The 24,829-nt window shown below is 47.9% G+C and overlaps 2 protein-coding genes across 6 annotated transcripts; both read left to right on the top strand.

The window, feature by feature from the left end:
- Position 1: 1 nt before the first annotated feature.
- On the top strand, positions 2–13,352 carry LOC147248048 (deoxycytidine kinase 2-like). Its single transcript, XM_086226196.1, has 8 exons — positions 2–243; positions 11,415–11,533; positions 11,618–11,701; positions 11,827–11,936; positions 12,049–12,196; positions 12,278–12,393; positions 12,515–12,614; positions 12,700–13,352. The coding sequence occupies exons 1-8, from the start codon at positions 141–143 to the stop codon at positions 12,724–12,726; spliced, it is 807 nt and encodes a 268-aa protein (XP_086082322.1). The 5' UTR covers positions 2–140; the 3' UTR covers positions 12,727–13,352.
- Positions 13,353–16,523: 3,171 nt separating this feature from the next.
- Positions 16,524–23,552, top strand: oatx (organic anion transporter X). 5 transcript variants are annotated; one of them, XM_086226075.1, is made up of 17 exons: positions 16,524–16,794; positions 17,038–17,123; positions 17,455–17,471; positions 17,555–17,619; positions 17,689–17,771; positions 17,840–17,969; positions 18,119–18,222; positions 18,321–18,475; positions 18,575–18,743; positions 18,836–18,959; positions 19,533–19,648; positions 20,862–20,916; positions 21,057–21,216; positions 21,577–21,685; positions 22,096–22,174; positions 22,753–22,880; positions 22,982–23,552. In XM_086226075.1, exons 1-17 carry the CDS (start codon positions 16,792–16,794, stop codon positions 23,127–23,129), a joined length of 1,731 nt encoding a protein of 576 aa, XP_086082201.1. In that variant the 5' UTR covers positions 16,524–16,791; the 3' UTR covers positions 23,130–23,552. The 5 variants fall into 5 exon arrangements, with proteins under 5 accessions (XP_086082201.1, XP_086082200.1, XP_086082202.1 ...); XM_086226074.1 differs by having other exon boundaries at positions 16,530–16,794; positions 17,455–17,619; XM_086226076.1 differs by lacking the exon at positions 16,524–16,794 and adding an exon at positions 16,900–16,978 and having other exon boundaries at positions 17,078–17,123; positions 17,455–17,619; positions 22,100–22,174; positions 22,982–23,126.
- Positions 23,553–24,829: the final 1,277 nt, after the last annotated feature.

The raw sequence follows: 24,829 nt of genomic DNA, 5'->3' as shown, positions 1-24,829 counted from the left end.
TTGGGTTTGGGTCAGATCTCCACTCCCGGAAACGGAAGGAAGTCCAACTGGGCGCGCGCGGGACTCAACTGTAGAAGAAGCAGCTGGCGGTGGGCCGGTTTTTCCCGCGCGACAATCATCAGCAACAAGACCTGAACAACATGGCGACCCCCCCGAAGAGACCGTGTCGGCAGTCCCCCAGTCCGCCTCTGAAAGGAAGCTTCTCCCGCAGACACAAAAAGATTTCCGTTGAGGGAAACATCGGTGAGTTCCCCTCGCGCCTCGGTAGCCAGAGAGACAGTGAGGCGCCCTCCGGTTGAAGGAGAGCTGGCGCCAAACCTTCCTCCACACATACAAAGGATGTTTTCTAAAGTAATTGTTGAGGGACCTACGTCATCTCCCCAAACACTTGTGATCAGTGACCACTCGCCGACCGCTGAGGAGCGGTTCATTTCCTGACCAACATCAGCTGGCGAAGGGTGGAAGGTGGCTGTATGGTCGCAGGTTCCAGGTCCATTTGGCCACCCTTTAATTTTTTTGAGTATTTTGAAAAATTCGCCCCAATTTTCATGTGGTGGCATCGTTGTTGGCACTGTTGCCTCAGCAGGAAGGTCGGAGGTTCGAGTCCCGGCCTTCCCAGGTCCTCTCTTGTGGAGTTTGCATGTTCTCCCCGTGGGTTTGGGGGTTTGCTTCTGATGCTCCGGGCTTCCCCCACCATCAAAAACATGTCGCTCAGGTGAATTCCTCCTGTCGCTGCTCCTCACCAAGGTGCTGGCAGATCTGGAGCTGGTCCCCATTCGCTGCAGTCGATGCTGTACGAATGTCACTGCACAATTTACACGTGACAAATGAAGACGTAAGATGAGGTAAGATTAACTCTTGACACTGCTATGGGAAAGCTTGAAAGCCTATCTTACAGGAGAAATAATAGCATATTCTTCTTATATTAATAAGGAAAGAAAGAAACAAAAACAACAGTTGTTTGAAGCCAGATTTGAATTAGATAAGGAAAACTCCACATCTCCAAGTGAATCACTTCATATGGAAAGAATATCATTGCAATCACAGTACAACCTAATATCTACATCTGAAACGGAACGACTTATTATGAGATCACGAGGGTTCTATTATGAGCAGGGAGGAAAATCAGGACGCCTTTTGGCACATCAACTTAAGTCTAAGTCGGCGGCTCAGATTATATCAGAATTTGAAGATGAAACAGGGAGGACCACAACAGACCCCTTAAAAATTATCAACATTTTCAAAGATTTTACTATGATTTATATAGTTCAGAATCTGTAAAGGACACAACACTGTTTCACAACTTTTTCAAAAATCTAGAAGTCCCTACCTTATCTTCTAATCAGAAGGAATGCCTGGATGAAACAATTGGGGGAAGTCAGCTCTGCCATCTCAGCCATGCAAAATGGTGAGTCTCCAGGGTCTGATGGCTTCCCAATCGATTTTTATAAAAGAATCTCGAAGCAACTAGCCCCACCGCTTTTAGATGTGTTTGATGATGCTATGTCAAAAGGCAAATTACCCGAGTCTCTTCATGAAGCAACCATAACTCTTTTGTCAAAGCCTGGCAAGGATGCGTCAAAGTGTGGGTCATATCGACCAATATCCCTTTTAAACACAGATATAAAAATCCTGTCCAAACTACAAGCTACCCGTTTGGAAAAATCACTACCACATATCATATCACCTGACCAAACAGGTTTTATTAAAAACAGACATCTATTTTCAAACACAAGACGCCTCTTGAATGTGCGATACAGCCCCTCATCAAGCAGTGTTCCAGAAATTGTGGTGTCTTTAGATGCTTTAAAAGCATTTGATCGCGTTGAAATTGATTTCCTTTTTTGTGTTCTAAAAAAATTTGGTTTTGGTAAAACGTTCCGCAAGTGGATTAAACTGCTTTACTCTTCTCCCGACGCCTCAGTTATCAAAAATCGCATCCGCTCTCAAAATGTCCCTCTGTCAAGAGGCACCAGACAGGGCTGCCCATTGAGCCCTCTACTCTTCACACTCTGGCTCTCAAATCAACGCCCTCAAGAAGAGGTATCAGAAGATGGGGATTTGAATCAAAGCTGTCATTGTATGCAGACGATTTATTGCTTTGCTTATCAGATCCACTGAATTCTATTAATACAATTATTTCAGTGTCACACAAGTTTGGTCAGATCTCTGGATATAAACTTAATCTAACGAAAAGCGAATGCTTCCCCATAAATAAGCTCGCTGTGCAAATCCCAGACCCTGCTCTACCATCGCATATCTCCAGGTCAGGATTGAAATACTTGGGTATCAATATCACGCCTTCATTTAATAACCTCTTTGATGAACATTTTGCACCACTCATCTCTAAATTGAATTCAGATTTGCAAAGATGGGATGCTCTACATTTAACTATGGCAGGCAGCGTGAACTGCATTAAAATGAATGTTTTGCCAAAATTTTTATTTTTATTTCAATGCATTCCTGTTTTATTTTCCAAAGTCTTTTTTCTGTAAACTTGACAAACTTATATCTAGATTTATATGGAAAGGTCAGATCCCTAGAATTAAGAAGGGCTTCTTACAACGATCGAGGTTGGAAGGCGGGTTGGCCCTTTCAAACTTCGGAGTTTACAATCGGGCAGCAAATTTCCACAAAATAGCATATTGGATTCAGTCTGCAGATACAGACTGGTGTGGAAGGGAGTACAAGTCATGCATATCATCATCCCTTCCTGCTCTGGTTTCATCCAGCCTTCCGATGAAGATTTCCAGGTTTCCGTCCAACCCCGTGGTAACACCTACGTTCAAAATATGGGCTCAATTCAGAAAGCATCTTGGCTGGAAGGATACTCTTTTGGCTTACACTCCACTCTGTAATAACCACAACTTCCTACCAGCCAACCTTGACCACACATTTACCATATGGCATAGGAAAGGAATTAAGAGGTTTAGTGATCTGTATATGAATGGATCCTTTTCTTGTTTCGAGGAGTTGCGTTCCAAGTATGAGCTTCAGCTAAAGGACCTGTTTCACTATTTTCAAGCTCGCCAATTTGCTAGAAACCACAGCTCACAATCTCCTACCCTCCCGAGTGAATCACTCTTGGAGTTAATCTTGAAGGCTCCTTTTTTTCTGAAGGGTTTTCCTACACACTGTTATACAGTCATTATGAAAACGGACACTGTCAACCTGGACAAGATCAGAAATCACTGGGAGAACGAACTTGGAACTGAAATCTCAGCAGACGCTTGGACTGGCGCTTTAAAAAGAGTGAACAGTAGCATGTCTTGTGCAAAACTAAGTCTCATTCAGTTCAAGGTTGTCCACTGCTTGCATTGGAGTCGAGCAAGGATCTCTTCCATTCACCCAAATATTGACGGCAATTGTCTTAGATGTCACATTAATGTGGCAGATTTGACTCACATGTTCTGGTCTTGCCATCTGTTAACATGTTTGTGGTCTGATAAGTCAAAAGTCTTTGGAGTTACTTTACAGCCCTGTGCAATGATAGCATGATTTGGTACCCAACGAGGAATCAAACTTAACCAAGAACCAACGGAACATTATAGCATTTGTTACTCTGCTGGCACGAAGGCAAATTTTCCTTCATTGGAAGTCAAGTGCGCCACCTACTGTCTCTCAGTGGTTGAAGGCTGTAATGCTATTTTTGCATTTGGAAAAGATCGAATTTGCTATAAGGTGCTCAGACAAATTCCAATCAGTTTGGGAACCCTTTTTTTCATAATTTAGGGGCCTCCAAGAGCTCCCACAGGCATTGCAGTAAATTAAAGATTCTGTGGGTTCGGACTCATAATTTCAACACACACAGGTACACTTTGTTGTCCATAAAGGTCTCTGAAGGCAGGTTGAGCAATTTATTCACTGTTTTAATTTGTTTATTTTGACATCTACCTATGTCTACCAAACACAAAAACTAAGGTCTATTATTGGTACAGTTTCTGTCAATTTATTTCTATTATTTATTTATTTGTTTATATATTGTTTTGGTCCAGTCAGGGTGGGGGGAGGGATGGGAGGGGGTGGTTTTGAGTGTCTTCCAAGAGTTAAAAAGAAAAAAGAAAAATCTTTTGTGACCATGCTGTTGATTTATTGATGCTATCTGATTTTTCAATAAAACGACTTATTAAAAAAAAAAAGATTAACTATTGATCCCACATCGGAAAATTACTTGTTTCAGCAGCAGCAGTCAGGAGAGGTAGACAAGTGGCGCCCATTATATACAAAAGAGAAAAATAGACTCATATATTTTTGACAAAATGGAAATATCAAGAACTATGAAACCATTTAAAAACTATGTGAGGATAAATATGAATGACTGGATATTTCAGAGTTGCTGGGTGTGGGGTGGATTGGGCAGGAGACGAGGGGGTGTTGTACCGTCTGATGGGTGCTGGCATGAAGGACCTGCGGTGGGGTTCCTTCCTTCCTTCCTGATGTGGGGACAGCAGTCTGGTACTGGAGGAGCTGCTTCAGTCACCATCTCTGTCTTCTTGCCGCTGTGGAGATGAATCTGTCCACACCACTCAGTGAAGGATGTCATGGACCCCCCCATTCTTTAGCTTGCCCCTTGTGACATGCATCCAGTGATGGCTCTATCATCAAGTGGGAAAGTGAGCGGTGGAGAAGGTCAATGACTGCATCCTCCACACCGATGCTGGTCAATAAGCAAACTGAAGGGTGTCCAGATCACTGCTCACCAGGATTTGAGGTGGTTCAGGGTTATCCTCTCGATGGCTTTAATCAGATGGGAAGTTAAGGCTACCAGACTGAAGTTGTTAGGGTTCCCTAAGGTGCAGAGTCTTTGGACCCAGGCTAGCTAGCTTAGCCCAATGGCTGGTAGTGGGTGGGAAGTGTTAGCATCAGCTAGCTCAGGTCCAGGCTAGTTAGCTTAGCCCAATGGCTGGTGAGGGTGGGAAGTGTTAGCATCAGCTAGCTCTGGTCCAGGCTAGTTAGCTCAGCCCAATGGCTGGTAGTGGGTGGGAAGTGTTAGCATCAGCTAGCTCAGGTCCAGGCTAGTTAGCTTAGCCCAATGGCTGGTAGTGGGTGGGAAGTGTTAGCATCAGCTAGCTCAGGTCAAGGCTAGTTAGCCTAGCCCAATGGCTGGTGAGGGTGGAAAGTGTTAGCATCAGCTAGCTCAGGTCCAGGCTAGTTAGCTTAGCCCAATGGCTGGTAGTGGGTGGAAGTGTTAGCATCAGCTAGCTCTGGTCCAGGATGCTGGTGTGTCCAGCAGGAACCCTCCTCCTCCTCATCATCAGTAGCAGCAGTCGCTCTTCTAGTCCTCAACAAACGTTTGGTTCTGTTGACCCAAGTTCCAGTGGAGCTTTGGAGGTGTTGCGTCAAATCACTGCGCCCAGTCAGGAAAGTAGTTCCGGCTACGTGTCTGATTCTACCACTACAACGTCTCCTCATGTTAAACTGGTATTCATCACCGAGGTTACACTCAACCTTCCTGATATTAATGCAGGCAGAGACGGAGCTATGCTAACACTTCCCACCCACTACCTGTCACTGTGCTAAGCTAACTAGCCTGGGTCTCAGCTTCCTGGCAAAGGAGCTAAATCTTCTTGTCTGTCTTTCTCACCCCTCCATCCATCTCTCCCCACATCTGTCTCTCTCTCACCCTCCATCCATCTCGCCCCTCTCCATCTGTCTCTCTCTCACCCCTCCATCTGTCTCTCTCTCACCCCTCCATCTGTCTCTCTCTCACCCCTCCATCCATCTCTCCCCTCTCCATCTGTCTCTCACCCCTCCATCTGTCTCTCCCCTCTCCATCTGTCTCTCTCTCACCCCTCCATCTGTCTCTCTCTCTCACCCTCCATCCATCTCTCCCCTCTCCATCTGTCTCTCTCACCCCTCCATCTGTCTCTCTCTCACCCTCCATCCATCTCTCCGCTCTCCATCTGTCTCTCTCACCCCTCCATCTGTTTCTCTCTCACCCTCCATCCATCTCTCACCCTCCATCCATCTCTCCCCTCTCCATCCATCTCTCCCCTCTCCATCTGTCTCTCTCACCCCTCCATCCATCTCTCCCCTCTCCATCTGTCTCTCTCTCACCCTCCATCCATCTCTCCCCTCTCCATCTGTCTCTCTCTCACCCTCCATCCATCTCTCCCCTCTCCATCTATCCATCTCTCCCCTCTCCATCTGTCTCTCTCACCCCTCCATCTGTCTCTCTCTCACCCTCCATCCATCTCTCCCCTCTCCATCTGTCTCTCTCACCCCTCCATCTGTCTCTCTCTCTCACCCTCCATCCATCTCTCCCCTCTCTATCCATCTCTCCCCCCTCCATCTGTCTCTCTCACCCTCCATCCATCTCTCCCCTCTCCATCTGTCTCTCTCTCACCCTCCATCCATCTCTCCCCTCTCCATCTGTCTCTCTCACCCCTCCATCTGTCTCTCTCACCCTCCATCCATCTCTCCCCTCTCCATCCATCTCTCCCCTCTCCATCTGTCTCTCTCTCACCCTCCATCCATCTCTCCCCTCTCCATCTGTCTCTCTCTCACCCTCCATCCATCTCTCTCTCACCCTCCATCCATCTCTCCCCTCTCCATCTGTCTCTCTCTCACCCTCCATCCATCTCTCCCCTCTCCATCTGTCTCTCTCTCACCCTCCATCCATCTCTCCCCTCTCCATCTGTCTCTCTCTCACCCTCCATCCATCTCTCCCCTCTCCATCTGTCTCTCACCCCTCCATCTGTCTCTCTCTCACCCCTCCATCTGTCTCTCTCTCACCCTCCATCCATCTCTCCCCTCTCCATCTATCCATCTCTCCCCTCTCCATCTATCCATCTCTCCCCTCTCCATCTATCCATCTCTCCCCTCTCCATCTGTCTCTCTCACCCCTCCATCTGTCTCTCTCACCCTCCATCCATCTCTCCCCTCTCCATCTGTCTCTCTCTCACCCTCCATCCATCTCTCTCTCACCCTCCATCCATCTCTCACCCTCCATCCATCTCTCCCCTCTACATCTGTCTCTCTCTCACCCTCCATCCATCTCTCCCCTCTCCATCTGTCTCTCTCTCACCCTCCATCCATCTCTCCCCTCTCCATCTGTCTCTCTCTCACCCTCCATCCATCTCTCCCCTCTCCATCTATCCATCTCTCACCCCTCCATCTGTCTCTCTCTCACCCTCCATCCATCTCTCCCCTCTCCATCTATCCATCTCTCCCCTCTCCATCTCTCTCTCTCACCCTCCATCCATCTCTCCCCTCTCCATCTATCTCTCTCACCCCTCCATCTGTCTCTCTCTCACCCTCCATCCATCTCTCCGCTCTCCATCTGTCTCTCTCTCACCCTCCATCCATCTCTCCCCTCTCCATCTGTCTCTCTCTCACCCTCCATCCATCTCTCCCCTCTCCATCTGTCTCTCTCTCACCCTCCATCCATCTCTCTCTCACCCTCCATCCATCTCTCCCCTCTCCATCTGTCTCTCTCTCACCCTCCATCCATCTCTCCCCTCTCCATCTGTCTCTCTCTCACCCTCCATCCATCTCTCCCCTCTCCATCTGTCTCTCTCTCACCCTCCATCCATCTCTCCCCTCTCCATCTGTCTCTCACCCCTCCATCTGTCTCTCTCTCACCCCTCCATCTGTCTCTCTCTCACCCTCCATCCATCTCTCCCCTCTCCATCCATCTCTCCCCTCTCCATCTGTCTCTCTCTCACCCTCCATCCATCTCTCCCCTCTCCATCTGTCTCTCTCACCCCTCCATCTGTCTCTCTCTCACCCCTCCATCTGTCTCTCTCTCACCCTCCATCCATCTCTCCCCTCTCCATCTATCCATCTCTCACCCCTCCATCTGTCTCTCTCACCCTCCATCCATCTCTCCCCTCTCCATCTATCCATCTCTCCCCTCTCCATCTGTCTCTCTCACCCCTCCATCTGTCTCTCTCTCACCCTCCATCCATCTCTCCCCTCTCCATCTGTCTCTCTCACCCCTCCATCTGTCTCTCTCTCACCCTTCATCCATCTCTTCCCTCTCCATCTGTCTCTCTCACCCTCCATCCATCTCTCCCCTCTCCATCTGTCTCTCTCTCACCCTCCATCCATCTCTCCGCTCTCCATCTGTCTCTCTCACCCCTCCATCTGTTTCTCTCTCACCCTCCATCCATCTCTCACCCTCCATCCATCTCTCCCCTCTCCATCCATCTCTCCCCTCTCCATCTGTCTCTCTCACCCCTCCATCCATCTCTCCCCTCTCCATCTGTCTCTCTCTCACCCTCCATCCATCTCTCCCCTCTCCATCTATCCATCTCTCCCCTCTCCATCTGTCTCTCACCCCTCCATCTGTCTCTCTCTCACCCTCCATCCATCTCTCCCCTCTCCATCTGTCTCTCTCACCCCTCCATCTGTCTCTCTCACCCCTCCATCTGTCTCTCTCTCACCCTACATCCATCTCTCCGCTCTCCATCTGTCTCTCTCGCCCCTCCATCTGTTTCTCTCTCACCCTCCATCCATCTCTCACCCTCCATCCATCTCTCCCCTCTCCATCCATCTCTCCCCTCTCCATCTGTCTCTCTCACCCCTCCATCCATCTCTCCCCTCTCAATCTGTCTCTCTCTCACCCTCCATCCATCTCTCCCCTCTCCATCTGTCTCTCTCACCCCTCCATCTGTCTCTCTCACCCCTCCATCTGTCTCTCTCACCCTCCATCTGTCTCTCTCACCCTCCATCCATCTCTCCCCTCTCCATCTATCCATCTCTCCCCTCTCCATCTGTCTCTCACCCCTCCATCTGTCTCTCTCTCACCCTCCATCCATCTCTCCCCTCTCCATCTGTCTCTCTCACCCCTCCATCTGTCTCTCTCACCCCTCCATCTGTCTCTCTCTCACCCTCCATCCATCTCTCCGCTCTCCATCTGTCTCTCTCGCCCCTCCATCTGTTTCTCTCTCACCCTCCATCCATCTCTCACCCTCCATCCATCTCTCCCCTCTCCATCCATCTCTCCCCTCTCCATCTGTCTCTCTCACCCCTCCATCCATCTCTCCCCTCTCCATCTGTCTCTCTCTCACCCTCCATCCATCTCTCCCCTCTCCATCTGTCTCTCTCACCCCTCCATCTGTCTCTCTCACCCCTCCATCTGTCTCTCTCACCCTCCATCCATCTCTCCCCTCTCCATCTGTCTCTCTCTCACCCTCCATCCATCTCTCCCCTCTCCATCTGTCTCTCTCACCCCTCCATCTGTCTCTCTCACCCTCCATCCATCTCTCCCCTCTCCATCCATCTCTCCCCTCTCCATCTGTCTCTCTCTCACCCTCCATCCATCTCTCCCCTCTCCATCTGTCTCTCTCTCACCCTCCATCCATCTCTCTCTCACCCTCCATCCATCTCTCCCCTCTCCATCTGTCTCTCTCTCACCCTCCATCCATCTCTCCCCTCTCCATCTGTCTCTCTCTCACCCTCCATCCATCTCTCCCCTCTCCATCTGTCTCTCTCTCACCCTCCATCCATCTCTCCCCTCTCCATCTGTCTCTCACCCCTCCATCTGTCTCTCTCTCACCCCTCCATCTGTCTCTCTCTCACCCTCCATCCATCTCTCCCCTCTCCATCTATCCATCTCTCCCCTCTCCATCTATCCATCTCTCCCCTCTCCATCTGTCTCTCTCACCCCTCCATCTGTCTCTCTCACCCTCCATCCATCTCTCCCCTCTCCATCTGTCTCTCTCTCACCCTCCATCCATCTCTCTCTCACCCTCCATCCATCTCTCCCCTCTCCATCTGTCTCTCTCTCACCCTCCATCCATCTCTCCCCTCTCCATCTGTCTCTCTCACCCCTCCATCTGTCTCTCTCTCACCCCTCCATCTGTCTCTCTCTCACCCTCCATCCATCTCTCCCCTCTCCATCTATCCATCTCTCCCCTCTCCATCTGTCTCTCTCACCCCTCCATCTGTCTCTCTCACCCTCCATCCATCTCTCCCCTCTCCATCTGTCTCTCTCACCCCTCCATCTGTCTCTCTCTCACCCTTCATCCATCTCTTCCCTCTCCATCTGTCTCTCTCACCCTCCATCCATCTCTCCCCTCTCCATCTGTCTCTCTCTCACCCTCCATCCATCTCTCCCCTCTCCATCTGTCTCTCTCTCACCCTCCATCCATCTCTCCCCTCTCCATCTGTCTCTCTCTCCCCTCTCCATCTGTCTCTCTCTCACCCTCCATCCATCTCTCCCCTCTCCATCTGTCTCTCTCTCACCCTCCATCCATCTCTCCCCTCTCCATCTGTCTCTCTCACCCTCCATCCATCTCTCCCCTCTCCATCTGTCTCTCTCTCACCCCTCCATCCGTCTCTCTCTCACCCTTCATCCATCTCTCCCCTCTCCATCTGTCTCTCTCTCACCCCTCCATCCGTCTCTCTCTCACCCTCCATCCATCTCTCCCCTCTCCATCTGTCTCTCTCTCACCCTCCATCCATCTCTCCCCTCTCCATCTGTCTCTCTCTCACCCTCCATCCATCTCTCCCCTCTCCATCTGTCTCTCACCCCTCCATCTGTCTCTCTCTCACCCCTCCATCTGTCTCTCTCTCACCCTCCATCCATCTCTCCCCTCTCCATCTATCCATCTCTCCCCTCTCCATCTATCCATCTCTCCCCTCTCCATCTGTCTCTCTCACCCCTCCATCTGTCTCTCTCACCCTCCATCCATCTCTCCCCTCTCCATCTGTCTCTCTCTCACCCTCCATCCATCTCTCTCTCACCCTCCATCCATCTCTCCCCTCTCCATCTGTCTCTCTCTCACCCTCCATCCATCTCTCCCCTCTCCATCTGTCTCTCTCACCCCTCCATCTGTCTCTCTCTCACCCCTCCATCTGTCTCTCTCTCACCCTCCATCCATCTCTCCCCTCTCCATCTATCCATCTCTCCCCTCTCCATCTGTCTCTCTCACCCCTCCATCTGTCTCTCTCACCCTCCATCCATCTCTCCCCTCTCCATCTGTCTCTCTCACCCCTCCATCTGTCTCTCTCTCACCCTTCATCCATCTCTTCCCTCTCCATCTGTCTCTCTCACCCTCCATCCATCTCTCCCCTCTCCATCTGTCTCTCTCTCACCCTCCATCCATCTCTCCCCTCTCCATCTGTCTCTCTCTCACCCTCCATCCATCTCTCCCCTCTCCATCTGTCTCTCTCTCCCCTCTCCATCTGTCTCTCTCTCACCCTCCATCCATCTCTCCCCTCTCCATCTGTCTCTCTCTCACCCTCCATCCATCTCTCCCCTCTCCATCTGTCTCTCTCACCCTCCATCCATCTCTCCCCTCTCCATCTGTCTCTCTCTCACCCCTCCATCCGTCTCTCTCTCACCCTTCATCCATCTCTCCCCTCTCCATCTGTCTCTCTCTCACCCCTCCATCCGTCTCTCTCTCACCCTCCATCCATCTCTCCCCTCTCCATCTGTCTCTCTCTCACCCCTCCATCTGTCTTAGCTGCAGGAAAGTCCACCTTTGTGCGTCTCCTTCATGGGGTGTCTGAGGACTGGGAAGTGATTCCTGAACCTATTGGAAAATGGTGCAACGTCCAGAATGACAGTGACAATATTTACCAGGTAAATACATTGGGTAGCAATGTCACACGATGACATCACTGATGGACAGCATAAAGAAGTGATGTTGGCCTGTGTCTTATTCAGGAGCTGAGCTCTTCTCAGAAGAGCGGAGGGAACCTGTTGCAGATGCTTTACAACAAACCTGGTCGCTGGTCTTACACCTTCCAGGTACCTCCCCCTGATCAATGTGATGCTGACCCACCTGACCATGCTCTGTACGCCTCCTGGTCTTGTGTTATTAGGTAACCTGTTTAATTGCAACTAACGCTCTACCTGCCTGTCTCACCTGTCAGAATTACGCGTGTCTCAGCAGAGTTTGCTCTCAGCTTCAGTGTCTGTCAGCCAAACTTCAGCAAGCAGAAAACCCTGTTCAATTCTACGAACGCTCCGTCTACTCTGACAGGTGACACCTACGCCTGATACAGGTGACTAGTACATCTGATCAGCCCTAGAGATGACAGCCTCATCTGGTGTGTGTGTGTGTGTGTGCGCGTGTGCGTGCGTGCGTGCGTCAGGTATGTGTTTGCATCCAACCTCTTTGAGTGTGGTAACCTGACAGAAACCGAGTGGAGTGTTTATCAGGACTGGCACACCTGGTTATTGAACCAGTTTGAAGATGACATTGCGCTTGACGCCATCATCTACCTGAGAGCACCGCCACAGGTAATACTACCTCAGTTCCTACATGTTATACTTCTGCAGATAACACTACTACAGTTCCTACATGACTAGCGTGTGTTTCAGTGCTGCATGCAGCGGCTGATCCAGCGTGGTCGGCAGGAGGAGGATGGGCTTCCTCTGGAGTATCTGGAGCAGCTGCACTTCAAACATGAAAGCTGGCTTTTCCATAGGAACCTCAGGTACCAGCGCTTGGCACCAAATGACAGCACCACTGGGCTCACCTGTGCACCAATGATGGTATTCATGGTGCATTCAGAGGACCTCCAGAAACAGACTTGTCTCAACCCTCCATATGTGCAGGTTGGACTTTGAGTACCTGAACCATCTACCTGTTCTCGTTTTGGACGTCAATGATGACTTTAAGAATGACCACATCAAACAGGAAGTCATTGTCAACAAGGTCAGGTTTTCTTTTTTTTCTTTTTTTTTTTTTGGAACATTGTATTTACTTTTGTTGTCCTCATCAGCCTAGTTTTGTCCCTCAGATCCGAGAGTTCCTCTTCACCTTGTAGAAAATCATCGACGAAACGCAGCAGTGATGTCAGCGGCCGACTTCTCTGTTTGGAAAATCCAATGTTTTCTGTTTTTTTTTAATCTTTGCTGATTTTAAATCTATTTTCATTTTCTGTGTGTCGTTTGGAGCAGGTCAGTGAATGCATCACGAACAGCAGGAATTATCTTCTGCTTTTGTTTAAATAAACTCAAATGACTGAATTCAATTATTTGAAACTTTATTGAAAGGAGTTTTACTCAGTGCCTTATTGTACAGCTATGAGTACTCGTCAATGCTATTCGCTAATTTTCAAACGTGACCAAACTGTGGTTGAACTTGATTCTGTCATTTTTACCACTGATTAAACTGAGATGCTCTGCTGATGTTCAACTTTAACAGAGAAACAGTGTTTCACGGATGACCTCTGACCCTGCAGCTGATTTATTCATCATGAACCTGCCTGTTAAACACGTTTTGTGGTTCATACATGCTTCCTGCTCTCGCCTGCCCAACAGTAATGAATAACGGATGACCTTTGACCAGTGCATGGTCAGTGAGTGACAAATAGCATCTAAATCAATAGCTGATGCATGATCAGTTAAAATAAGATGAGAAGCTTTGTCATTGTACACAGGTGTACAACAAAATTCTGTTTGGCAGCATCTCTCACACATAGCTATGACGCAGTCACAATATACAGTGTATATAAGTATATATAATGTGTGTGTATATGTTCACATTGTAGTAATAACAATAAAGTGATAGGGTGCTAAAGTGCAGTTCCAGGGAAGTATTCTTCCTGCAGCAGTCTTTTAACAGCCATGGGAAGAAGCTGTTCTTCAGCCTGTTGGTGTGGGCTCTCGTGACTCTGAGTCTGCCAGAGAGAAGGCTGGAGAATAGAGTGTCCTTGGGTGTGCGGGTCATCCTGGATCTTCAAAAGCCATCAAAGAAGACTGCTGGAATAGATCTCCTCAAGGTGTAGGAGTGAGGAGCCGTTGATCCACTGAGCCATCTTGATGACCTGCTGGAGTTTCTTCTCGAATGCAGTGCAGCTCCCATACCACATTGTACAGCCATGTGTCAGGGCACTCTATGCAGTGCTAAAAGTTTTTCAGTTGAGGTGGGGGGAGTTTGTTCCTCCTCAGTGTTCTCATGAAGAAGAGAAGCTGCTGGGCCTTTTTAATGAGGGTGGTGTTCACAGTCTGGCCCAGGTCCTCTGATATGTGAAGTATGAGGAATTTGAAGCTATTGACCCGCTCCACTTCTGCCCTGTGGCTCTTCAGGCCTGTGTGCAGTGTGGTCCTCAACTTCCAGAAGTCAATGATGACTTTTGGCTTCCTGGTGTTGAGGTTGATGTGGTTTTCCCTGTGCCAGGCTGCCAGTACTTGGACCTCCTTCCAGTGTGATCTCTCGTCACCATTGGTGAACAACCCCACAGTGGTTGTGTCATCTGCGAATCTGACTATGGTGCTGGGTGGCGAACACAGTCGTGGGTGTACAGTGTGTACAAGACTGGACTCAGAACACAACCACGAGGGGCACCGGTTTTGAGGACAATGGTGGAAGATGTGGAGGTGCCCATCCTGACATCCTGCTGGAGTTTGTTGCTGAGGAAGTCCTTAATCCACAGACAGAGGGAGGCACCAATTTGCAGTGTCTCCAGCTTGTTGATCAGTTGACGGGCTGATGGAGCTGAATGCCGAGTTGAAGTCAACAAACAGCATCCTGGTGTAGGTGTTGGGGATTTCCATGTGGCTGAGGGCATTGTGGAGGGCGAAGGATCTGTTGGACCTGTAGGCAAACTGTTGTTGGTCCAACCTGGTTGGATATGGGCCTTAACATGCTGTAACACCAGTCTCTCCATACTTTTTATGATCACCAGTGGCAGGGCCACAGGCCGCTAATCATTCAGCCCTGTTTTCAGGCAAGTTGGGACTGTGGCTTGCTGCAGTGATTGTTTGAAGATGTTAACTCTTCAAAGAGGGAGAAGTCAGTTGGGGGGGGGGGGGGTTGGGTTGAGGCATTGTTTGTAGTCAGTGCTGTCCTGAATGCCTTTCCACATGGAGCGGGGGTTTGTTTTCCCTGAAGTTGGCCTCTATCTGCTCTCTGTACTTTGTCTTAGCAGCCCTGGTGCCTCTGTTCAGGTTTGCTCTGGCCGTCTTGTTTGCCTCCCTGTCTCCTGACCTCAGTGCTGCATCCCTGGCCTGGAGTAGTGCCCTGATATTGCTGTTGAACCAGGGTTTTTGGTTGGGGAATATTTACACCTGTTCCCATGGTGTCAGATTGTTTGTACAGAAACTGATGTATGCCAGTACAGAGGCTGTGTGGAGCTCAGTGTTTGGGTCCTGGAAGAGCTCCCATATGGTATCCTCAAAACAGTCCAGAAAGGATAGTGTGGCCTCCTCAGCCCAGCACTGCACTGGCTTGTACTAGGGTTTAGACCTGCAGATGGGGGGCTTGTAAACTGGTGTCAGGAACAGGGAAAGATGGTCTAAGTGTCTGAGGGGAAGGGAGGGGCAGGCTTTGTATGCTCCAGAGATGTTGGTGTAGTGTCTAGTGTTTGCCCTTCCTTGTTTTAATGTCCACATTCTTATAAAATCTGGGGAATCAGGGTTTGGGTCTGAGTTAGGGTCTTTGATTTTGGTGTGGTTAAAGTCTCCGGCCTCAACGAAGAAGCCCTATGGGTGTTTCTTCTGCTGCCTGCTGATGGTATCATGCAGCCTGCTTATAGCTACATTAGCATTAGCTCACGGGTGGATATACACAGCAGTTACAGCAGCAGTTGGCTCATCTCAGCAACACACATCACATACATCACATACATCACACACACACACACACACACACACACACACACACACACACACACACACACACACACAACCACATTTGACCTGCCCTGAACTACAGGCTGCTGAAGGATGTCCCACCTGGCAATCATCAGCATTAACAAGCCTAATTTTTTCACATGGGTTGTGTTTCAGTTTATTCAGCTATGGAAGGATCCATCAGAGTCACGTGACCTGGATGTGTCTGTGTGGAGGCCATGATTGGAGCTGCTGGAACTTTCTAGAACTCTCAGGAAGGAGCTCCAGCTTCCTCTGTTAGCTCCCCTCACATGGATACACTGGAGTGTCTTTCTGCCAGGAGAGGAGACGATGCCGTCCCACAATTCCTTGCTGCAGCAGCTCTGACAGTGATGCCCCACTCAGCTGTTCACCACAACAACCAATCAACACCATCATCCGATACATTTGAGCCTCCAGGGAAGATTTGTTCCTCTGGTTTGGTAGAACAGCTCCCACAAACCTCCATGATTGCTGTTCTAGAAAAGAGGAATCTGGGTTCTGTTCATCAGAGATTGGACCAGAACTGAAGCCAGAACCAGAACCACCTTGGTTTCCTCTCCAGCAGCTCCAAGTGGAGCAGCGTTCCTTCTGGAAAGTTGATGTCGGAGACCACCTGCTGGTGACCTAGGCTTTCATGTGCTTTGTATCCATGTTCTACATCTGTTAACATACGTTTGTTGCCATGGTGACATGATTGCATGGTCAGTCTCTGAAACCTGCTGAGATGTTTGTCGATTCAAACGCAGTCAGATGAATTCCTGCAGAGAAACTCTCAGCAAGCAGCAAGGACACAACAACAAACAGACAAGTCAGCAGACGGCGGGATGGACGCCAGCAGGACATGACTGTCATGCTTTTATAGTGTAAATGTGAACAGGAAGTTTGGTTTTTAATTTAGAATTTAGAGTCCAAACTGATGAAACTCAAGGTTTTGACTCAAATTTACTTTTCTTAAATCTAAAACCTACAGATACGGAACCCAACAGCTTCTGTCAGCTTCATTTCCAAAGAAAAGTCTGTTTTGACTTTTGAATGTAAAGTTTTTCAGGAAGACGATCATTTGATCTCTTGATTATCTCAGATGTTCTGATCCTCTGGAGCAGCTCAACCATTAACGGAGAGCTCAATGACAGTCAAGCCAAGATCAACAGAGAGGTCAGGTGTGTCACTGAGCACTGCCATCGCCATAAACTGCTGACTTTCCTGTTCATGTCCAGTCGTCCGTCAGCCTGCGGATGGTGAGTAGCATTCCACTCATTTAACCAGAAAAGCCTCTTTGCACTGTTTGATTCCAGATGCAGCCTCACTAATCCGTTAAGAACTCTCACCAGACTCCATGCAAGTATTTCACCCTTGACTGTAGAGAACTCCACGCCGTTGACATGCCAGTAACATGAGTGATGTTTGGAATAATTTAGGAAGGTCCGACACCAGAACACGTAACTGGAGACTTTGGTTGAAGTCATATTTGTTTTTGTCAGGTTCTTTCTGATGGAGCTGAATTTCTTCTGGAACATTCAGGTTTAGAAAACATTCAAAGATGGGCTTTGCTGACCTGCTGGACCAGGTGAGCAACGCGGGCTTGTTATTTTGTAATCTGATTACTCTGATGTTTGTTGATTGCTTGGACAGATGATCTCAATTTTATCATATAATGCGACTGATTCACTGTTTTGGGAGCTGATGACTGTAATCAAACTATAACTACAATTTTAAATTTCGTGATCTGTACACCATCATCGAGTAATCTGATTACTCTGTCATGTAAACTGTTTACTGTAATCTAGTAATCTGATTACTGCTGTCAATCTTACAGTGTTGTGTAATCTGATTATCAGAAGAGAGGTGATAATGCAGGCATGTAATGTGGTTCTTGTTCTCCCTGTTGCCATGGCGAGGTTGGAGGGTTTGGCAGGTACCAGTGGCTCCATGTGACTCTCATCAGTCTACCTGGTTTATTGATGGCGAGTCAGAACCTGCTGAACAACTTTGTTTCAGGAATCCCTGCCCACCACTGCAGCTTGCCAGCCAATCAAAGCATCTATAACCTGTCTGGCCACCAGGTAACATGTCTGCCTTTCAAATAATCTGATTACCTCATTACTGGCACTGATTAATTGAATGACACCTAGCTGTTTCAGGTGGAGGAAAAGCAGCTGCTGAAAGCTTTCATCCCTCTGGACTCTTCAGGAAATAGACTGGACCGCTGCCGGAGGTATCACCATCAGTTTCTTCTGTCCAGATGCGTCTGTTTGTGCCGATAGTAAACTCACCTGTTTCCAGGTACGTGACCCCTCAGTGGCAGCTGTTAACTGCTAACACCTCTGCCAATGTTAGCCACCTGCCGACTGAAGGATGTGTGAATGGATGGACATTCGACCGCTCTGAGTTCCTTGCCACCACTGTTTCAGAGGTAACAGGGAAAAACCTGCCCCAGTCTGTTTCGCCATGCCTCTGTAAAAGGAAACAGCTGTGATCCAGCCGAACCTCAAAGTGATCCGGTGGGGGGCCGGAACCACAGCTGAGGGAGACTGTCACTGTCTCTCTTCTGTCTCTCACCAGTGGGACCTGGTGTGTTCTTTGCGACCCCTGAAACAGATGATTCAGACCATCTATATGGGGGGAGTTTTAACCGGAGCTGTCATCTATGGCGGCCTGTCTGACAGGTGAGAATCATTTGCTCAAAGAACATTTTGGACCAGAAGCCTGATGTTTCCTCTATCAATTGTTCACATTCAAACCAATCAGAATCTCCCTCTCTCAGGTTTGGGAGGCGGTCTGTCCTTATTTGGTCGTACCTGCAGTTGGCCATCCTTGGCTGTAGCTCCGCCCTCTCTCCCTCTTACTCAACCTACTGCATATTCAGGTTTCTGAGTGGGATGGCAGTCTCCGGTGTCATCCTGAACGGCGTCTCACTGAGTACCTGTCTGTCTGTCTGTCCTTGTACCCGTCTGCCTGTCTAGCTACCTGTCTGCATTTTGGATCAACCTGTCTTTCTGTCTGTCTGTCCATCACCAGAGGTGGAATGGATCCCAACCAAAGCCAGGACCCTAGTGGGCACACTCACCTCCTTCTTCTTCACTTTTGGTCAGATGATCCTGGCAGGGCTCGCCTATTGGCTGAGCGATTGGCGGAAGCTGCAGGTGGCCGTCTGTGCCCCCCACTTCCTGTTCTTTGCCTACAGCTGGTCAGTAATCTTTTAAAATAAAACTGTCAGGTACTTTAGAGTGATCTGCTCTCTGATTGGTCTCACCTTAATCTTCCTCTCTAACTGGTCAGGTGGTATTCAGAGTCAGCCCGTTGGCTGGTTCTGAAGCGAAGGTCTGGGGATGCCTTAAAGACTCTTCACAGAGTTGCTCGAATAAATGGAAAGCCAGAAATGATTGACAAGTTAACTCTGGAGGTAACATGAAGAGTTCTTAAAATGGAAGATTAATTTAGAGTGATTTTATTTTGAGGTTTCCAGGAAATGGGATTTTATTCTGTAAACTCCTCCAGCCAGGAGGCCCACTGAGGGGGAGGATGGACGCTCTGGTGGTCTGGAAGTACCAGGACCAGTACTGCTGTTGTTGTTGTTGTTGTTTTTTTTATAGTTTCTGATCAAAGTTACTATATGGGTTAGAGCAAAAACCCTAAGCCTTCTAAATACAAATATCAAATCAATTTTTAACAATTTTTTACAAAAAGTTTTGTGTATGAAAATTAGATTTTGATGAAAAATACCCTCACTCAATGTTGTACAAAATGAATGGATGAACTTAAAAAAATAAAAAAGGGTCTTTGATGTTTCTTCTGATATGATCAGGTTAAAGAGCTAAGAAGAAGAGGAGAGATGGGAATTTTGTAAATGTATATTTTAATCTTGCAACAAATGATTTGTGTAAGTCTGTTTCTCGTGTGCAGCTTGAAGCTCTGCTGTTTGCTCATATGTCTGATACCCAATCAGCTACTGAGATCGGCACCATGTGACCAACAGGTCCTGCATTCTCACATGAGTAAAGAGATTGAATCCAGTCGTTCGACATTCACCGCGTACGATCTGCTGAGAACACGAGGGATGAGACGCATCTCCATCTGTCTCATCGCCGTTTGGTGAGAAAATATACTTCTGAGAACAAGTTGAGTCGTGGGGATTGAGTCAGGTGATGTTTCAACATTCATGGCGGTGGACGGTGCACCTACAATGGATCCTGACAGATCTGAGATGCAACAACAACCTACAGTATGCTGACATTAAAGTGGTTGATGGCTTGTGATGGCCAGATTATGACCAGAGGAGGCAGTCAGGGGTGAAGGGAGGTCTTTGGATGTGGGTGAGCACAGCTCTGGCTCTGACATTATCATCATACTGATGGTTAGCACTTTCCTCAGTACCAAAAGCTTTTTTTCATAAATTGCACAGAGCTAAAACAAAATAAGCAAACTTAACAAAAGCAAAAACAAAGGAAAATGGTGGGCTTGTGGTTAGCTGGTCTGGCAACATGCGTTTTGAATGAGGAGAGGGAGGCGGCATCTTGGATGAGGCCTGGAAGTAAGGTCCACAGGGAGGGGGCAGTGACCGAGAAGGTCCTAACACTCCATGGGCAGTGTGAGCAGAAGGTTAGCATAATGGGACCACAGGAATTAGAAGGGGACATGGTGATGGAGGGGGTTGGAGTGGTAGGAGGGAGATGGGTCATTCAGGGCCTTGTCGGGGTTAGCAGGACCCAGAGATCCAGCATGGTGTGATCTCTTGATCAGATGCTGAAGAGTTCAGGGCAGTTTGTAGTTAGTTGAGGGCTTTGGTAGTTCCATAGATGAGAATGTTGCACTAATCAAGCCTTTGATATAATTAAAGACATGTAGGTGTGTTTCTGCAGGACACTTGGAAGAGGGCAGAACCTGTGGAGAAACAATGCAGTTGTGGTCTGGTTGGCAGGAAGCAGAAGTTGGGGCAAGGTTGGGTTAATGATAGAGCTGCAATACTGGACCATAGAGAGCAGTCTGAAAGTGGCTTGTGCATTTGTGTGATTCACAACATCGAGAAAATACCCAAGGAACAACAACAACAGATTTCAGACTGTAAGAAGTTGGACAATCAGTCTGAAATCCTGAGATCCTTGAGCTGAGGGTCACCTGACAAGTGAGCTGACATTCTTAAATCGGCGGGGAACATAGAATGCTGTGTAAACACCAGCATTCTTTAGAACTGAGTGAACAATCGAAGACTCATATGATTGGAGTTTCTGTGTAAACTGGGCTTCATACCACTGATTATTTCATCGTACGATAACAGCACTAAACTGTGTGTTTCTGGTTTTCGCAGGTTCTCCACCAGCTTCGCCTACTATGGTTTGGCCATGGACTTGCAGAAGTTTGGGGTGAGTTCTCCATCATATTCCAGCAGGTCTGTCTGCCATGCCAAACATTGCAGCAGCTTTTACACTGAACCAGAAACTCCATAGAGCTTGCTCCAGTTCTCAAAACAGAGTTTTAATGAATGGTCTGATTGGTTGTCCAGGTAAGTATTTACCTGATGCAGATCATCTTTGGAGCAGTAGATTTTCCTGCCAAGCTTCTGGCTCTGGGCATGCTCAGCTACCTGGGGAGGAGAGTGTCCCAGGCAGCGTGTCTCTTCCTGTCCGCCTTCATCATCTTTGCCAACATCTTTGTCCCTTCAGGTAACACAGAACACTCTAATATGTGAGGTAATATTCAATATTACACAGTGATGCACACCAATGTAGAGGAATACACAAAGTGAGCAAAGATACATAATAAAACACACTAACACAGGGTAATACATAGTTTGTTTCCTTCATTTTACAATTTGCGCATATTAAAATAAAAATATACACAGACTTAGAGTGTAAGAAGTGAAATAAGGGTTATGATTAGTGTTACTGTCTGTTACTGTCCACAATAACACATAGTAATATACTGTAATGCACACTAGCACACCAACACACAGTGTCACCACTTACTACACACAGTAATACGCAGTAATCTGTGAGGTGATCCATGCCCACCCTCTCTCCCAGACATGCAAGTTGTCAGGACAACGCTAGCGTGTCTTGGTAAAGGTTTCACCTCTGCATCCTTCACAACTGTTTACCTGTACACAGGAGAGCTCTACCCTACTGTCATCAGGTGAGAGAGTCTCTCCAATAACATCATCAAGGTCAATTATTCAGGTTCATGAAGGTGTGTGTGTGTGTGTGTGTGTGTGTGTGTGTGTGTGTGTGTGTGTGTGAGAGAGAGAGAGAGAGAGAGAGCGAGAGAGAGCAAGAGAGACAGAGACTGACTTGAGTGTGCATTGTGCAGGGATAGGTACTATTTTTCACTCCCAGTGGGTGAGGGTGACTGTCAGTAGCAGTAGTGTTGGTTTTGTGGAGTGGTGGGCGGGACTTTATGGACGAGTCTCGCCATGTTTGTATTTGTGATGTATGGCATCATCACTGAATGCTTCCTGTTCAAATAAATCTTCAAACAGCTGATGATGTCAGTGAAAACTGACCAATCCCTGAGGGTCCTGATCATGTGACATGTGTTGTTTCCAGGCAGACAGGAATGGGTCTGGTGTCCACCATGGCCAGAATTGGCAGCATGGCAGCACCTGCAGTCCTTATCCTGGATGAGGTGGGATAATCTCTTTAATAAAAATCTATCTATCCCTCCATTTTCTTGCACTTATTCCTGTTGAGGGTGGTGGGGGTGGAGCCTATCCCAGCAGCCTTCCCCCTGGACAGGTCACCAGTCCATGGCAGGGCCAACACATAGAGACAGACAACCATTGGCTCTCCCAGCCACGCCTACGGTCAATTTAGAGTCTGGATTAACCCGGTCCCCTCTTGATGTCTTTGGACTGTGGGAGGAAGCTGGAGTACCAGAGAGAACCCACACAGGCACAGGGAGAACATGCAGGAAAGACCCCGTGCTCCAGCCGGGGCTCCACCCACAACCTTCTTGCTGGGGGGACACAGTGCTGATCACTGCTCCACCGGGCCGCCCCCTCCACTCACAATTTATCTGAAATTAAATAAATATCTCCAGTACAGAGATTCATCATGGAGAATATCACATCATCAGTGTACTAATCTTTCATTTAGAATATCACATCATCAGCATAGAATTTTTTTGAGTAAAGGCAGGTCCAAAACAAGACCAAAGGAAGAAATGTGGCTCCATTAACAATGCTGATGGACTCCATTTCCCAGGTACTCCCTGCTCTGCCCAGTGTGGTGTATGGGGGAGCAGCTGTGCTTGCTGGCGGCTTTGCTTGCTTCCTACCAGAAACACTGAATATTCCACTTCCTGACACCATTGAGGATGTGGAGGAGAAATGGTTAGCTAAGTTTACTCGCAGCATTTGCACTATAGAGATTGTGATGCCAAAAAACAACCCTTACCTGAGCAGTAACTGTTACTCCATCTGTCTCTCTGGAGGTCTGGAGGAAGCCTGGCCCACCAGCCAAAAGATAATGTAACCTTGAAAGAGGATGTGGCTTCTGAAGATGACCATGTGATCCCAAAGGAAGGTGTATCTTTGAAGGAGCTGAAAGAAGTTGAAGGGAGCGGCCTCAACGCCCTCTGACCAATCAGATGACACTGCATCACCGTCTGTGCCGACATCCTGTTGGACTTAATGTTTTAGGAGTTTTATTAATCAGTGAACTCAGATGATTGTTTGTTTGATTAGATATTAATGAAGGTGACCGAAATATAGGGTTGAATGTGTAAGGATACATTTTAATCACACAACAATAAAAACATAGCAGTGTATTGATCATGATGGTTTGCATTCATGTAGCACTTTTCGAAGAGTTATTTAAAAGTGATTTACAAGGTTGTAGAAGAACAACAAATGTGAAGCAAGTTTTTGAATGATTAAATTACAAAAGAGTGGATGCAAAACTAATAACATTCTGCAAATAGTGAAAAATATGTGGGTCTGATGCTTTTGCCTCATTCAGCTTGAACGAAAATTGTTCACAACACTGTCGCAATAAACAATTAGCATGAAGATTCTTCCGACTGATGTCCAGTTTGGTCAAAATGATGGGGGCTGATGACAGACTTTCCAGCTGGCAGCAGATTCCACCATCTGCCAGTGGCTGTTGTGGTCTGGGGACCTTGAGCAGGACAGATGGATGGGTGTTGTGGTTCTCCAGGGGGCCAGTGGTGCTGTACCAGGCCCACTTAGGAGCACTTCAGTTTGGCAGACGAGGAGGATGGAGGCTCTCGTTGTCGAGGGACCAGGACCCTATCTGCTGTTTATGTGTTATAATATACAAGTAAAGTCTCCATGTGGGAGTGAGAAAAACCTTAAAAAGTCACAAATTAATTTTATATTTGAAAATCACTTCTTTTACAAAGATGTGCTTCGCCAATTTACCCTCCTCCAACACTGGTCTTTTTACCAGCAAGTTTGATCTGAACAGGCCACCACTAGACTACGCCTCCTGTGGCCTGCTGTGTCACCCTGGAGGGAAACTACAGTATAACGTGGTCACATTATCTATCTGGCCAAAAAGCCAGATACTCCGCTATGGCAGTTCATAGGTCTTTGAGTCTGAAAACGGCTACTGTGTAACGTAGCAGAGCAGAGTAGACTGTAGTCGAGTAGAGCCATGGTCAACCAGAGCAGAACAGAATACAGCAGATTAGAGCAGAGCAGTCGACTGACTGTAGTAAAGTGGAGTGGTTTAGAGCCAAATAGAACAGAGTAGAGCGTAGGAGAGCAGAGCTGACTGCAGCAGCTTGGACAGGCTCAGCTGGGGCCCCCAGCAGGATGAAGCTTCAAAGCTGCATCCTGAAGATGAACCAGCCAGTTTGTTCTCAGGTGTGTATAACAGTCACCACCTACTGTGGCCTTGATATTGGTGCAGTGTTCATTCACACATGCTGTGTCTGAGGGTCAGAGGTCATGACCTGTCCATCATAACCACACCTTCACCCTGCAGGGCTCCACATGATTCTGACTGGAGATGTTGGACAGTCCAGTGACGACATCATCAGTCGGGTCAAAGAACCTGATTGTTTATACGTGTTGGATGAGCCGGAACTTGGATGTCTAATATAACCTTTCAGCTACTGATCTGAGATTTGACTGATAAGACACTGCTGCCAACATGTACATGTTTATTTGATACATTTAACATGACATATAATTAAATTCACGTTGACTGGATAAATACTATGAGGCTGTCTAGTAGATTAATTTCGATTTGTTTATCGATCAGACATTCGATTCATGTACAAAATCTGGTCAAACTAAATCAGCCAACCAAAAAG

This window comes from Aulostomus chinensis, chromosome 15 (assembly GCF_037954235.1).
Source record: "Aulostomus chinensis isolate RoL2024-O1b breed Wild chromosome 15, RoL_Achi_v1.0, whole genome shotgun sequence".
In the NCBI taxonomy this organism is placed as follows: domain Eukaryota; kingdom Metazoa; phylum Chordata; class Actinopteri; order Syngnathiformes; family Aulostomidae; genus Aulostomus; species Aulostomus chinensis.
The sequence above is the reverse complement of the archived record's forward strand: the minus strand, read 5'-3'. Positions and strand labels throughout refer to the sequence as shown.

Coding starts and splice junctions, on each gene's coding strand:
- LOC147248048 (XM_086226196.1), top strand. CDS start 141: ATGGCGACCCCCCCGAAGAGACCGTGTCGGCAGTCCCCCAGTCCGCCT. Junction 11,702..11,826: donor GCTGGTCTTACACCTTCCAG/GTACCTCCCCCT, acceptor CTCACCTGTCAG/AATTACGCGTGTCTCAGCAG. Junction 11,937..12,048: donor CGCTCCGTCTACTCTGACAG/GTGACACCTACG, acceptor TGCGTGCGTCAG/GTATGTGTTTGCATCCAACC.
- oatx (XM_086226072.1), top strand. CDS start 16,950: ATGAGTGATGTTTGGAATAATTTAGGAAG. Junction 18,223..18,320: donor TATGGCGGCCTGTCTGACAG/GTGAGAATCATT, acceptor TCCCTCTCTCAG/GTTTGGGAGGCGGTCTGTCC. Junction 18,744..18,835: donor CTGTTCTTTGCCTACAGCTG/GTCAGTAATCTT, acceptor CTAACTGGTCAG/GTGGTATTCAGAGTCAGCCC.